Source organism: Tachyglossus aculeatus, chromosome 20 (genome assembly GCF_015852505.1).
Source record: "Tachyglossus aculeatus isolate mTacAcu1 chromosome 20, mTacAcu1.pri, whole genome shotgun sequence".
In the NCBI taxonomy this organism is placed as follows: Eukaryota; Metazoa; Chordata; class Mammalia; order Monotremata; family Tachyglossidae; genus Tachyglossus; species Tachyglossus aculeatus.
In genome coordinates, this window is record NC_052085.1 from 2,030,695 (window position 1) to 2,044,711 (window position 14,017).

At 44.1% G+C, this 14,017-nt stretch overlaps 1 protein-coding gene across 1 annotated transcript in view; it reads right to left on the reverse strand.

Moving 5' to 3' along the window:
- The window catches only part of ATP8A2 (ATPase phospholipid transporting 8A2), a 333,778-nt gene that overhangs the window by 252,173 nt on the left and 67,588 nt on the right, over positions 1–14,017 (reverse strand). The window contains exons 5-10 of the mRNA XM_038762117.1: positions 12,548–12,593; positions 11,677–11,717; positions 8,064–8,137; positions 6,473–6,542; positions 4,995–5,122; positions 2,564–2,675 (exon numbers count right to left, since the gene is read on the reverse strand). Coding sequence (XP_038618045.1) covers positions 2,564–2,675; positions 4,995–5,122; positions 6,473–6,542; positions 8,064–8,137; positions 11,677–11,717; positions 12,548–12,593 — 471 coding nt within the window. The remainder of the gene's footprint in view (positions 1–2,563; positions 2,676–4,994; positions 5,123–6,472; positions 6,543–8,063; positions 8,138–11,676; positions 11,718–12,547; positions 12,594–14,017) is intronic.

Genomic DNA, 14,017 nt, shown 5'->3' on the forward strand with positions numbered 1-14,017 from the left:
TCCCAAACAACATGGATGATCACAGGCAGGGAATTTGTCTACCAGCTCTTTTATGCACTCTCCCAAATGCTCACTACAGTGTTCTGCACACTGTAAGCACTCAATCAAAATGATTGATTTAGCTTCTAAAGCCACCAAGATTCAGCTCTGTATTGCATGGGCAAGAAGCAGAAAAGTTATTGTTGGCCACAGCCTTTGCCTCTTAATTAAAAAAAAAAATCCAAGCAACTCCCTTGGAATCCAAATCCTAAATGTAAAGCTCGTTATGGGCAGGGCGTGTGTCCGCTAATTCTGTTGTACTGTACTTTCCCAAGCGCTTATGGCCTAGTCGCAAGAGCACGGGCTTGGGGGGGGTCAGAGGTCGTGGGTTCTAATCCCGGCACCACCACTTGTCTGCTGTGTGACCTTGGGCAAGTCACTTCACTTCTCCGTGCCTCAGTTACTTCACCTGTAAAATGGGATTGGGACTGTGAGCCCCATGTGGGACAGGGTCTGTGTCCAACCTGATTAACTTTTATCTACGCCAGTGCTTAGAACAGTGCTTGGCACATAGTGTAAGCACTTACATACCATTATTACTATTATTATTATTATTATTATTATTATTATTATTATTATGCTCTGCACAGAGTAAGTGCTCAACATATAGCCTTGATTGATTGCTAAATACACAGTCAGCAGCATTTCTCTCTGACCAGTTCATTTTTCCTCCTTTCACTTCACTTCCATATTTTCCAAACCTCTTTCTACTTCTCTTTCAAAGTCTTTCTTGGGCAAAGAAGAGCCTCTAGAGACAGAGACGGGAAATTCATTAGGAAAGGCTGGTCTGTGATGAATCCATTCCCCTGCCGCTGTACGGCCCCGCTGATCCCCCAGCTGCTCCCGTGGCAGGATCCGCCCAACGAGAGCCCCAAATATTTTTACCAAATGTTGTAAATTTGACAGTCCATCACTGCCTTATCAAACTTTCAATAAACACTCCGTGAATGCATGAGTGAAAAACTATACTTTACCAATGACCTCATTCCTTGGTACCATTAATTTATTGACTTTTTGATCTTTCCCAGGGGTTGGAGTCTTGCCAGCTAACAGGCGAGCTAACAGGGTTAACTAAAGCTATCTTTCACCTGGGTTGCTGGACAGTTTCCATCTTTAACAATATACAATAATTACCCTCAATCTCCAGCTTTATGAACACTTGCACAGAATGGAAACAAAGACTCGGAGATGTAGCTTTAAATGAGCTTTGAAAGTAAAATTCCCCATTAGTATTACAGAAGCAGCTACAGAATTGCCCACAGCTCATGCAAAACTGTATATTTGGTTTCACCGAGCTCTGAACGGAGGCGGGCGGTCGGGATGGGGACCGTAGGGGTAAAGTAATAATGTACCTTTTTAAAACAGACACTCAAAAATGTTTCAGAGAAGTTGGTCTCCTTTTTAGAAAGTTATTTCACAATTTTATCCCTCTGAATGTCTTTTGGGAGAACCAAAACACACAAATAAGCCCCAGCACTAAGTACATCAAGGAGGCTAATGGCCACTGGTTCAGTCTGATTGGAGGATTGTAAGTGGGAGGGCAGGGAGCCAGCCACAGACAGGCTAAAGGGTAAGAATAAGGTTCTTATTATTCTTATTCTTATTATTATGTTATTATTATTATTATTATTATGTTACCTCTTAGGCACACCCACAGTCATTGTACTTCCCACGCGTAGTTTAATAGTCCAAGTGCCAAATGTAATCCATGGAGTTTCTCACTTGAATACTAGGCTCCCCTTGGGGACGATCAGAGGAAAGTGGGTTGGGCGAAGGAGGAGTGAAAGGGTAATTCTCCAGGCCTCTCGGAAAGTGCTTTCAATAGGGCCAGCCCTAACGGCATCTCTCCCTGACCCATGAGACAATCGAAGCAGAGACAGACATTTTTGAAGACTTTCTTCCGGTCTGGTAATCATTTTGTTCCCGTCTCCCCCACCCAGGTTGTTCACTTCTTGGGAGTTCTTGCCTTCTAACCCCGTACTCTGCCAAGTGATGGCCTGTGGTAGATGCTCAAATACTACTGACATAGCATTTGATATAGAGAAAGACGGTGAGAGTATTCCTTAAAATATCTTGCTGTTTCAGGGATTCCTGCTCACGTTTTGCTATCAGCCTGATTTTTTTAAAGTGTGGCCTAGGGAGTAGAGCTTTCTTTCAGGGCAAAGACGATGCTGTTGACAGTGAGGCTGTACCCACGAGTGTGGTCTAAGTGGACACCAGTGGGCCTTCAGTCCAGACTTCGGTTTATCATCATTCATTTAGTGGAAAGTCTACAGCGTGTGGACATGTGTCCTAGATACCTGTCCAATGCATCTTTCCAAGGACAGTCCCTGAAGAAGTCTACAAACCCACAGTGGGAGAGGGGAAAGTAACTCACTTGAAAGGTCTCGCCAAACAGGATGGGGTGCTACCTACCTATAAAGGCGCTCTTCTCACCCACAGCAACAAGCAGTGGGCTAAAATAAAAATTCACTTCCAAGCCCCCCAAAAATGAAGTTGCTTTGTCTGCACACAAAGCTCTTACCTGCATGAGTTTGGTGTCGTGTCCTGTGTAAACAACTATTCCGAACACCCACTGAGTATTTCTAAGCTGTGCACCTCTTAGAAGGATCTGGTCAGGCCCAATCGGCACTGGACTGAAAATAAGAACGCGAGAGAAAACTTAAATTACTTCCAAAGCCGTTTTCCGCTTTTCTCCTCAAAATGGTCATGTGTTTTCCTCTTTATAAACATGTAAATCCAATAAATTAAAACATATTTGACGACTTAGAAGCATCATGGCCTAAGAGAAAGAGCATGGGCCCCTAGGAGTCAGAGGAGCTGGGTTCTAATTCCAGCTCTACCACGTGTGAGCTTGGGCAAGTCACGGAACTTCCCTGTGCCTCACTTTACCTCATCTGTAAAATTGGGATTGAGACTGTGAGCCCCATGAGGGACATGGACTATGTCTAACCTGATTAGCCTGCCCCTACCCCAGCATTCAGTACAGTGCCTGGCACATAGGAAGCATTTAAATACCATAAAAAAACCTTAAATTAATCCAAAGAGGATGAAGGTCATTCTTGGTAACACCAGCCAGTCACAAAATGAAGTTGTGAAGTTTCTGGGGCACCGTGTGGGGTGAAGGCAGTCCAAAACAAAGGTATCATTACATACAGTATGAGACCTTTTCCCAAGGAATTCCTTATAAACTCTTTCAAAATATAGAAGAATGAAGCTTATTGTACCAAGTTTTTCTACAACAAATTAGCATTCCTTTAAAAGCACGGTGGGGCAGAGGGAAGAGGCACTCCACAAATGATTCTGAAGTCATACCATCTCTCCGATGAAATGCTCTTCTCTTCCTTTTTTACGGTATTTGCTAAGCACTTACAATAATAATAATAATAGTGGTCTTTGTTAGGCACTTACTATGTGCCAGGCACTGAACTAAGCACTGGGGAAGATACAGGTTAATCAGGTTGGGCATAATTTATGTCCCTCATGGGACTCAGTCTTAATTCCCATTATAGAGGGAAGGTAACAGGCACAGTGAGATGAAGCGACTTCCCCAAGGACAGGTGGCAGAGATGGGATTAGAACCCAGGTCCTTCTGACGCCCAAGCCCGAGCTCTAACCATTAGGCCGATGCTTCTCATTCCCTTTGGCCCCACTCAACTTTTATTCAAGGTCTGGTATTCTCTCCTGTTCTTCCTCCTACTCAGAGTCCCATGTGAGACCTGATTTTCTTGTAGCTAACCCAGTGCTTACTACAGTGCTCGACACTGTAACAAATACCCAATTCAACACTCCTTCACCAGAGTGTCAGCTCCTTATGGACAGGGGTTGGACCTGTCACGCTTCTGCTATAGTTTCCCAAGTGCTTAGTACAGTGCATGGCATCCAGTAGGTGCTCAATACGTACCGTTACGCTAGTAATGGTATATCTTCTCTCTGGCCAAAGTATCAACAGTATTTGTTTTGTGACTTTGGCAAAACATACAGACCCAGGCACTGTTGGGATTTTCAAATGGGATGCAGGCCGATAAACTCCTAGAGGATCTTACACTATGCTAGCAGGAGGCAGATGGTAGAAGATGAGCGATCCTAAAATAAGCGGCAAGTCGAAATAGAAGGATGCCCAAAGGGCGTGAATGAAGGAGGAATACGTTTTCATGGATGTATATTTGTGCTGGGGAGATAGCAGTGAGCGCGGTAACTGGGACACTTGTGCTTAGATGAAGTTAAAGTGAAATTTTAAAGGAAGGGAGGCATAGGATTTAGCCAAGATGAAGGGAGGGCAGTCCAGACAGGACTTGGGGTGAAAGAGGTGGGTGCAGGATTCATTTCACCTAGATGCTGTGCCTTTTTCAATACAGAATAGAATCTATAATAATGATGGCATTTATTAAGCACTTACTATGTGCAAAGCACTGTTCTAAGCGCTGGTAGTATAGGACAGAATAGAAGAGGTAGTGTTGTTTTCCCTATGATGGTGGTATTTTCAAGTTAAGAGTACCCGACTTTGTTCCTAAAAGACCATTTTGAACATGATGTTTTTGGCTTCAATTTGGGAAGATCCTGACTAGTAGCAGTATTTAGCTTTTGGTCCTTGCCCAAACCAAGATTTCCCGGGGAAGGACTGCTGATTATTGAAGAAAAAAAAATCTGGAGCATTTCGTTAAATTCATGCCAATTGTAGCCCGTGCCCAGGAGTCTCAGGGCACACGACTCCAGCTTCCTCCTCGGGATTGACTGAGCTTCAGACATTGAGCTGAACATTTAGAACATTGCAAACCTTCAAATATTTGCTTTTCAAACACAGAAGCTGAAAAATGCACAACCCACCAAAGTAGCTTGGCAAAACAAACAAAAAAAAGGAGGAGGGGAGAGGGAAGTCTTTCCCCATGAAGCGATGTCAACCATCTCCAGTATTCACCAAGGAGAAATTCTAGGATTTGGTGGGAAATGGATACCTGTTCCCATTCAAACGCAAGTTTCCAGTAAAGTCGTAGAGGTGACGGTTGGGGCCTTCGCATTCTATCTTTCCAGTTACTTTGATCAATTCCTCCCTGGATTGCAGATTTGCCGTCTGAGTCAAACCCTGGAACAAAGAGACGACGAGACAGGTTTGTGAGAATACGCAACATCTCTTGTCGTTTGAGACAAAGTTTAATGTCCCCATTTAGGGAGCATATATCAGAAATCAATGGAATTTACTGAGTGTCTTCTGCACTGGATTGAGCCACTTCAAAATTTCAAATACATTCATTTTTAGCTCCTTTTGATCTTAGTGAAAGCCTTTATTAGAATACTTTTCCACATGAAAATACAGCGCCTTAAGAGGCAGTGGGGCCTACCAAGTAGAACCCAAGGCTGGGAGTCAGGAGGCCTGATCCTAATCCCAGGTGTGTCCCTGGTCTGCTGTGTGATCTTAGGCAAATAACAACCTCTCTGGGTGTCAGCTTCCTCCTCCACCCACCTTTTAGACCATGAGCCCCGAGTGTGATGGGGATTCCAATCCCAATCATTAATCAACCACTTTCACTATTTAAAAAGTTTTGAGAGCTCTGAAGGCATGAAATCAAGGTCTCTAAGAGGCTTTGGGATTTCATGAATCTTGGTCTAAATTGAAAGTCGGAGTAGTTTCAAGTGGGTCACGGAAGTCCGGGCAGCTGCATTCCACAACTAGTCTCAAGACCAATAACCCACGCTTTGGAAACTAAAATGGTCAAGTGACTTTTCCCCCCACGATTCTAAAGTCCTCCATTAGCAAAATGCTTTGGAAACAACCTTAACCCCAGAGAATCTTTAAAGCAGTAAAGGAGGAAAGTAAGAAAATACTGAAAAGTTAAAGGACTTGTCAAAAGTCACACAACTTGAGTTTCCTGAGTGATAGTTTAACCACTCTTGTTCTCCTGCTGATTCCTGTGAAACCTAGGGACTTGTCGATGCATACAGTAGATTGTCAGCAAACATTTCTCTAAGTTGTCAACTCCCCTCCTCAAATAAGACACATTCCTTTTTCATTTACAGATGTTGTCCTGCATTCTTATTCATGGCTTCCCTGGAATTTTTAGGCTCTACTGAGAAGCAGCGTGGCTCAGTGGAAAGAGCCCGGGCTTTGGAGTCAGAGGTCATGGGTTCAAATTCCGGCTCCACCACTTATCAGCTGTGTGACTTTGGGCAAGTCACTTAACTTCTCCTCAGTTACCTCATCTGTATAATGGGGATGAAGACCGTAAGCCCCCCGTGGGACAACCTGATCACCTTGTTAACCTCCCCAGCACTTAGAACAGTGCTTTGCACATAGTAAGCGCTTAATAAATGTTCTCATTATTATTACTGACTAATATCTTCTCTTGACTTCTCCAGTGTGCACGTAGGCTTCATGATCATGGCAACAAAGAGCACAGGACCCTTGGAGACAAGTCCAACGTCAGGAGTTCTTTACCTGTCGTATTTTCAGATTGGTCTCTCCATCCAAATTAGATGTTTCAATATAACACATCGCCTGGGGTTCGCTGAGAAGAGAGCAAAGTATCAATATTAAACCCATGATCCCTTCACCCACTCCATGACGCCACTATTGCATTATAAGCCCTTCCCCAGCACAGCCAGCCGCCACCACCACATTAACCAGACCACAGCTAATTTTCTGCGGTAAACAGATTCCAGAAGCCCTGTTAATGACGGAGGTCTATCTCTGGAGAGCCAACACCTTAGGGATGAAAAGTGGAATGAAGACGGGTTTTTTGTCGTTAAAGAACCACCACCATACTGCCTGTTTAGGGCTTTCTGGCACATGTCCGTAGGGCCGACATTACTAAGGATTCTTACGCTCATCTCCCGAACCTCCTGATGAAGCCTGGATCCAGAAGCAAACGGTAACTAAAAACAGAAACGATGCCTTTCCTTCTGGGCTAAATATAACCAGGGCGCTAAGGATGCAGCAAGGCAGAACTACTTGACAGCACCTTGCAGTGATTCCCCACCCTCGCAATCCCATCCCTGGAAATTAGTGCAGGTCCACTAATTATGGGGAGAAAAATCTGGAGCTGAGCTAGTGGATTCAACTTGCCCAGTCTTTCCAAGGGATGACCCAGATTCAGGGGCCTGCCCATGAAGAAAAAAGGACTCCTCCTGCCCCCCACGGAGCCCACACAGGAATCTTCCATAAAGCACTTCTGCCTGTAGATGAGAAGGGTCAATGACATTAATCCCTGACCAAGCCACCGAGTGTCCACCTTGAACGTCCAGTGGCTCAAACCAAGGGCAATCCTGTCAATCGTTTCCGCTCTTCTACCCCATTCTAAGACAGCGGGGTTGCCGTCTGGCCCCTCTAAACCAAAGGGTCATAAACGGCTCACAGCTCAGGGAAAAGTGAATGAACATAGCACGTTTACAACTACCCAAGGAACATCTGAAAAGAAAACGTAACCACGACAAACTGGAAATCAAAACTCAGTGTTAAAATTACGTAACAAAGTCCTCTAATGAATCAACTTCACCTCAGACTATTTTTCTTCTGCATACGGCGCAGAGGCAACTAATTTTCCTAAGGTCAGAGGGCAGAGTTACTACGATAAACCCATCAAATCCAATTCAACCTTTGTTGCAGGTGACTGAGGAGTCTCATGTAATGACACTAGTGCTGATGGTTTCCGTAAGCTCTTTTTCTACTGCCCTGCCCCTCCTCTGCACTGACTCTTGCTTGATGAGGGGAGGGGAGAGCCAAGCCATCTCAGCTCTAAGGGGCCCAGGGTGTGTAGTACAGATGCCCTTTCACCGCGCCTGAGCATCCTAGAAGGTCGGAAGAGCTGAGACATGATAGGAGGCCCAGGAGGAAAGGAACTGTGAAGAAAGAACTCTAGAAGGGGTGATGGCACCGGGTCGGGGAATAAAAGGGAAATTAAAAGTGGGTATTGGAGGGGAGGTCCAAGATGGGGATGGCGACCTGTCTGTCACGGTTGTGACATGAATTAGCCTTTCAGTGCTCTCAACTCATCAGCACAGCCATTTCACACCCACTCAGCAAATCTGACCTGGAGGACACAATGATCATGTCTGCCGGAAGATGCTGCCCATTGGTGACCTTCACAATGTCTCCGACAGCCACCTGTGGAGTCAGGAGCAGGGGCACGGCAGCATGGAAGAAGAGAAAATGAATAGATTGTCTATTCATACTGAACAAGGGTTACGAGTTCTACTGAGAAAGAAAAGGAGGAGAGAGGGAGAGAGAGAGCGAGAGAGAGATTGGACAGCACTATGCAATTCAAAAATCCTTTGTACAAAACGATACCTGAAATTTTAAATTCAGTTACACTAGCGTTATGGCAAATCCCTGGCAAGGATTGTTTTAGAAACAGGACGGAATGAAATAAGTCCCACAGTGGAAAATACGAACATAAATAAAAGAGTTGCACAATAGGTCCATGGTTGTCTTCCCAACTCTTACAAACATTTCACAGTAGAAAAGAGGAGAAACAGAAGGAAAGAAAAAGAAACAAGAGAAATCTGTCTCCTGTTCCTTCGGCTCTGACATTTTCCATCCAGTGCTCAGGAAGCTTGGCTTCCTCTGTGGCCAACCTAAACCAGGCAGGAAAGAGGGCAGTGGAGAAGACTCTTTGGGGGTTTTTTATTGTTTGTCAATTTAATGTTGCATTTTTCCTCTTTCTCCCTTCCACCCATCTCTCTGATGCCCACCCTCTCCTCAGCTCACCCTCTTCTGAAGCCTCTCTCATCATGGCAGGGTTATCGGCAGTGGCTTCACTACCCAGGCCCAAACAAAGGGTCTCTCTTGCAGCAGACCAGATTGAGGCTGTCAGCTAGAGGAATGTGGGAGTTTTCCCTGGACACCTGACCTCAGACTGAAGGGAGTTATCCCAGCACAATCCCTGACATCCTAAAGGGATTCCACTTGCTGGGACGGATGCACAAGGCACTGTCGATTCCTTTGCTCCAAAGCCCTGGGGGGCGATTTCGTACCTCAGTTCCAAAGAAGCAGGTTTACAAAAGATTTTACTTCTGAGCAAAGAGCTGTGGCCACTTACCACTCCTGTGCTCTGAACTAAACATTCATGTGCTAATAATAATAATAATTATAATAATGATGGCATTTATTAAGCGCTTACTATGTACAAAGCACTGTTCTAAGCGCTGGGGGGGATACAAGGTGATCAGGTTGTCCCACGTGGGGCTCACAGTCTCCGTCCCCATTTTACAGATGAGGTAACTGAGGCACAGAGAAGTGAAGTGACTTGCCCAAAGTCACACAGCTGACAACTGGCGGAGTCGGCATTTGATTCCATGATCTCTGACTCCAAAGCCCGTGCTCTTTCCACTGAATCACGCAGCTTCTCTTAGCATAAAATAATAATAATAACGATGGTATTTGTTAAGCGTCAAGCACTGATCTAAGTGCTGGGGTAGATACAAGCTAATCAAGTTGGACACAGTCCAACAGTGGGGCTCACAGTCTTAATTAATCGATAAATTAATCTTAATGTGCTACCGTGTGTGTTTGAAGGTGGCAGCGATCCTGAAGGTGGGTGGCAGTGATAAGAGTCACCAGAATCAGGAACATCTTTCGTAATCAACAGCGTTTGGATTTTCCCAACTGCGCAGCATCAGATGGTGTCCATCCCAGAGAAACTCCCAGTCAGTCCATCTAGGGAACAGAACTCTGTGCAACCGCGTCCTATTGACCGCACTGACCAACGTCATTTTCTTCATAAGAGAAGCACTATGGCCTAATAGAAAGGGCAGGGGCCTGGCAATCAGAGGACCTGGGTTATCATCCTAACTCCAGCGCTGTGGGATCTGGGGCAAGTGACTTCACTTCTCTGTGCCCCAGTTTCCTCATCTGAACAATGCGTATTAAATACCTGTTCTTCCTCTTACTTAGATCGTGAGCCCCACTTGGGCCAGTGCTTGGAACAGTGCTTGGCACATAAGTGCTTACCGAATATCATGATCATTCATAAACCAAGGCTTGTATTTGCATGCCTTAAATCTGCTTTGTCTCTTTCCAAAAGGGCCTCGCTGTGCTCCCTCAGACGCATGATGCAATATAACTTAACTGCTCATTTGGGGACTGAGGCACTTGTTATGTGGAATATTTGACCATGGGGCAGAGCAGTTTAATTAGTCTGAGAGATGGACATCAGCCAGCTAGGAACAGCTACAGATCTTCCAACTGTGACTTATACTGCCAAAGGCAGGCAGATTCTAGGCTGATTTCATTCATTCATTCATTCACTTGTATTTATTGAGCGCTTACTGTGTGCAAAGCACTGTACTAAGCGCTTGGGAAGTACAAATCGGCAACACATAGAGACGGGCCCTATCCAACAACGGGCTCACAGTCTAGAATACACACAGTGCTGGCAGCCCTTGGAAGGAATATGCCTTTTCAGTGTTTTTTTTTCACTTAATTGCTAACAAAAGGCTTGGACTCCCACAGAATAGGTATGCTCTGATTGAAATTTAAAGCCTTATTTCTTATGACATAGGGTGCTGACATTCGATAAATACCCAGAGTAAAGTTTCAACTCAAACAACCACTCAACAGCTATGGCTACAGAATGAAAATAAGATATTTCCCAATTAATATTTACAGCAAATCTGCCCCATCAAAAGTCAGGTAAAAGGAAAGAGTAAACATCTGGCTGGTGATTTCCCCCGTGGGGGGGGGGATACTCTGACCAGGTGACAGAAAGTGGATTTTGCCAGAGATGTGTTTGCCCAAATATATATATATATATATATATATATATATATATGAAATCACTGGATAAATTGAAAGGAAAATCTTTTAGTAACTGAATCATTAAAAACTGTACTTTGAGTTTGACCATTCATCTATATCTGGTTAAAGCCCTAAAAGCATAGCCTCCTTATTCAAGGATATGTGACCAGTAATTGTCTTTTTTTTTCCTAGGGTCAACTGGATGCTTATTGATTGCTCAAACAGCTCAGAAAGGTTCCTCAGATGTAAAATAACTTGAGGAAAACATGGGTTTTGAAGCTACACTTCAGTTACTATATCTTAATATTTTGGGTTGATAGAATTCTTGTTCTGCAAGACAATTCAGAAAGCAAATGTTTTCGGAAGAAAATGAATCAACAGTTTCCCAGACTTCAATTCACCTTCACTGTCCTGTTATCCTCCTAAAAGGAAAACACTCTTTTGAAAGCCCCGTGGTCTTAAGTTCATAGGTGAGAAACGGAGGGGTTCAAGCAGATACAGTCTCCTCTCTGAATCCTCCATTTCATTCGCACCAACTTGGGAATCTTCCTAAATCCCATAACAGTCTTTTTATGGGAGCTTCGCAGTGGCCTTTTCTAGACATACTGAAAAACGGGATAGGCAACTGTGAATGACCAGAACACTATCTAGTCCTGAGACAGTCATTTAAAAAAAAAAAAGGACATGTCCACTCATACTTCCAGCACCTGTAACTTTTTCAACTCCAAAGAAACACAGAAGGTTACAGTATACAGAGTGGCCTACGGAACAAATTTTTAAGCTCGTCCTGAAAACTGTAATGAGTTTTAAAAGCCCAAATTTAACACCAAATTTAGCAATACGCTGAACAAAATTTAACCCAATTCAAAAACACCACTTGAATGTCAAGATCTTTGATCAAGGTTTACCTCTTTCCAAATGATGTTCTGCCACATACCGCTTCTTAACACTGGAAAGGAAAGAACTTTGCATTAATTTTAAAGCCAAAGGACTACAAGGCTTTAGCCAGAAAATGTTTTTTTGCAGATTTCCAAGGCATTTTTAGTTCTATAGTAAGCTTAGATGGATGTGGACCTAAGGACACAGAGGTACACCTAATAGTAACAATGGCCTGGGAAAATACCCTCACTAGTTCTAAAGAAAAGGGCCCTACGAGAGGGCTCTTGGAAAATACGTGACTGTTTACAGATTTTCTTTAAGTTAAGGAAATATCACCTCTTTTACCTCTCCATGTTCTGGCTACCGTTTGGTTATTCTAATAAACAAAGTGTGATCATATTCCTGAGCTCTTGCCCCATTCTCACTCACTGTGCCTCTCTCACTTCTTTCATCCTCATTTACAATGTTCACTTCCTGGAAGTGGCAAAGATCACATAGGTTCAATTCCATTATTCTCTGACGAATTATAAAATCCTACTTTATCTGAATTCTTTTAATAGTGAACGGGCCCGAATCCCTAAGGATGTATAAAGAAGCAGCATGGCTCAGTGGAAAGAGCTCGGGCTTTGGAGCCAGAGGTCATGGGTTCAAATCCCAGCTCCACCAATTGTCAGCTGTGTGACTTTGGGCAAGTCACTTCACTTCTCTGGGCCTCAGTTACCGCATCTGTAAAACGGGGATTAAGACCGTGAGCCCCCCCATGGGACAACCTGATCACCTTGTAACCTCCCCAGCGCTTAGTACAGTGCTTTGCACATAGGAAGCATTTAATAAATGCCATCATTTTTATTATTATTATGTATTCTGAAGTAGAAAAGGTAGTTCAACTGAACACCTTACCTATTGTTTTCTTTTTGTTTACTGCGTTGTCTGCCGTGTGCCGTTTCTGTCATGAAACAAACATTTAATTACACTCAGAAATGCCTGAGATTAGTAATCCACGGAACAAAGTGAAAAAAAAAAGACCACTTCCAGTTGCCTATGAGAGGATTACTCTCTCGAACATCATTTGAGATACAAACTTTTCTAGAAGCGAGGCCCCCCAACCCTCAACTTGTAGCTGGGGTACCTGTGCAGACTTGAGGACCCCTTTCTTCTTATCAGCTGCAGGTGATCCATCTCTCAAGGCTCATCTGCCTCCATACCACCTCCCCCCCATCAACCAGGGGGGCCCTTTGTCACCCTCCCTGCCACCCGAGCAAGGCTCAAATCCTTTTCCCTAGTCTGAGGCCTCGACATCTCTCCCTTCCTCCAGCCACCCAGTTCCTCTCAAGTGAACAAACAATAGGGCCAAAGGGTTGGTGAGAGAACCAAATTCTAAACTTTCTCTCTTCTGGGTTTTTTACTTGAAGTGCTTGTGCATGGAAAAAACACAGCAGGTACTCCTTAAGTGATCACATGAGTCTCCTCAGATTTGATGACAAGCAACTAATGACATTTAAAGAATTTCATTTAACCTTACTGCAGTTCAAGAGTTTTAGACTAGGGTAAGCCAAATGCAAACACAAACCCTTTACATTATTTTTGTTAACTAGGCTTTGGTCATTAGGAGGGAGGGGGGGGACTCTGTATGTTGAATGCCCAAAGATGGCAGCGTGTGAAAAATGGTTTTTGACTTTTTCAATTTGTCCATAAAAGCAGTTTTTTACGGATTTCTTCCCAAATCAGTGGTATTTTAGTGCTTACTGTGGGCACAGCACTGTACTAATCACTAGGGAGAGTACAATATAACAGAGTTAGTAGACAGGTTCCATTCCCATGAGAAGCTTACTGTCTAGAGGGGGAAAATAGCCCCAAATCTGTTCTACAAAAGATGTACGTGCAGTTTCATCAAATCATCAAGGGTGTTGAGTGCTTACTGTGTGCTGAGCAATCAATCAATCAATTGCATTTATTGAGCGCTTACTGTGTGCACAGCACTGTACTAAGCGCTTGGGAAGTACAAGTTGGCAACATATAGAGACAGTCCCTACCCAACAGTGGGCTCACAGTCTAAAAGGGGGGGCACTGAGCACTGTACTAAGTGCTTCACCTCCGAGTTAATTCAACTCTCCTTTCTCGACATCCTAAATACAGGTGGATAGTCTTAAGTGACTTCTCTTGGAGTAGATAGATAGGAGAGAGAAGACACTAGGAAATAAATCTCGTCCCCCACCTCGGGCCCTGCCAGAAGGATCAAAATAGAGGACAGAGGCAGAGCTACAGCTACATAGGCAGGGTGGTCCTGGTTGGTCACTGCAAGCCCGGCGGACTAAGGATCAAACTGCTTGCTGGAAAGGGAAGGTGGTTGTTCAGCTTTCTAAAGAGGTC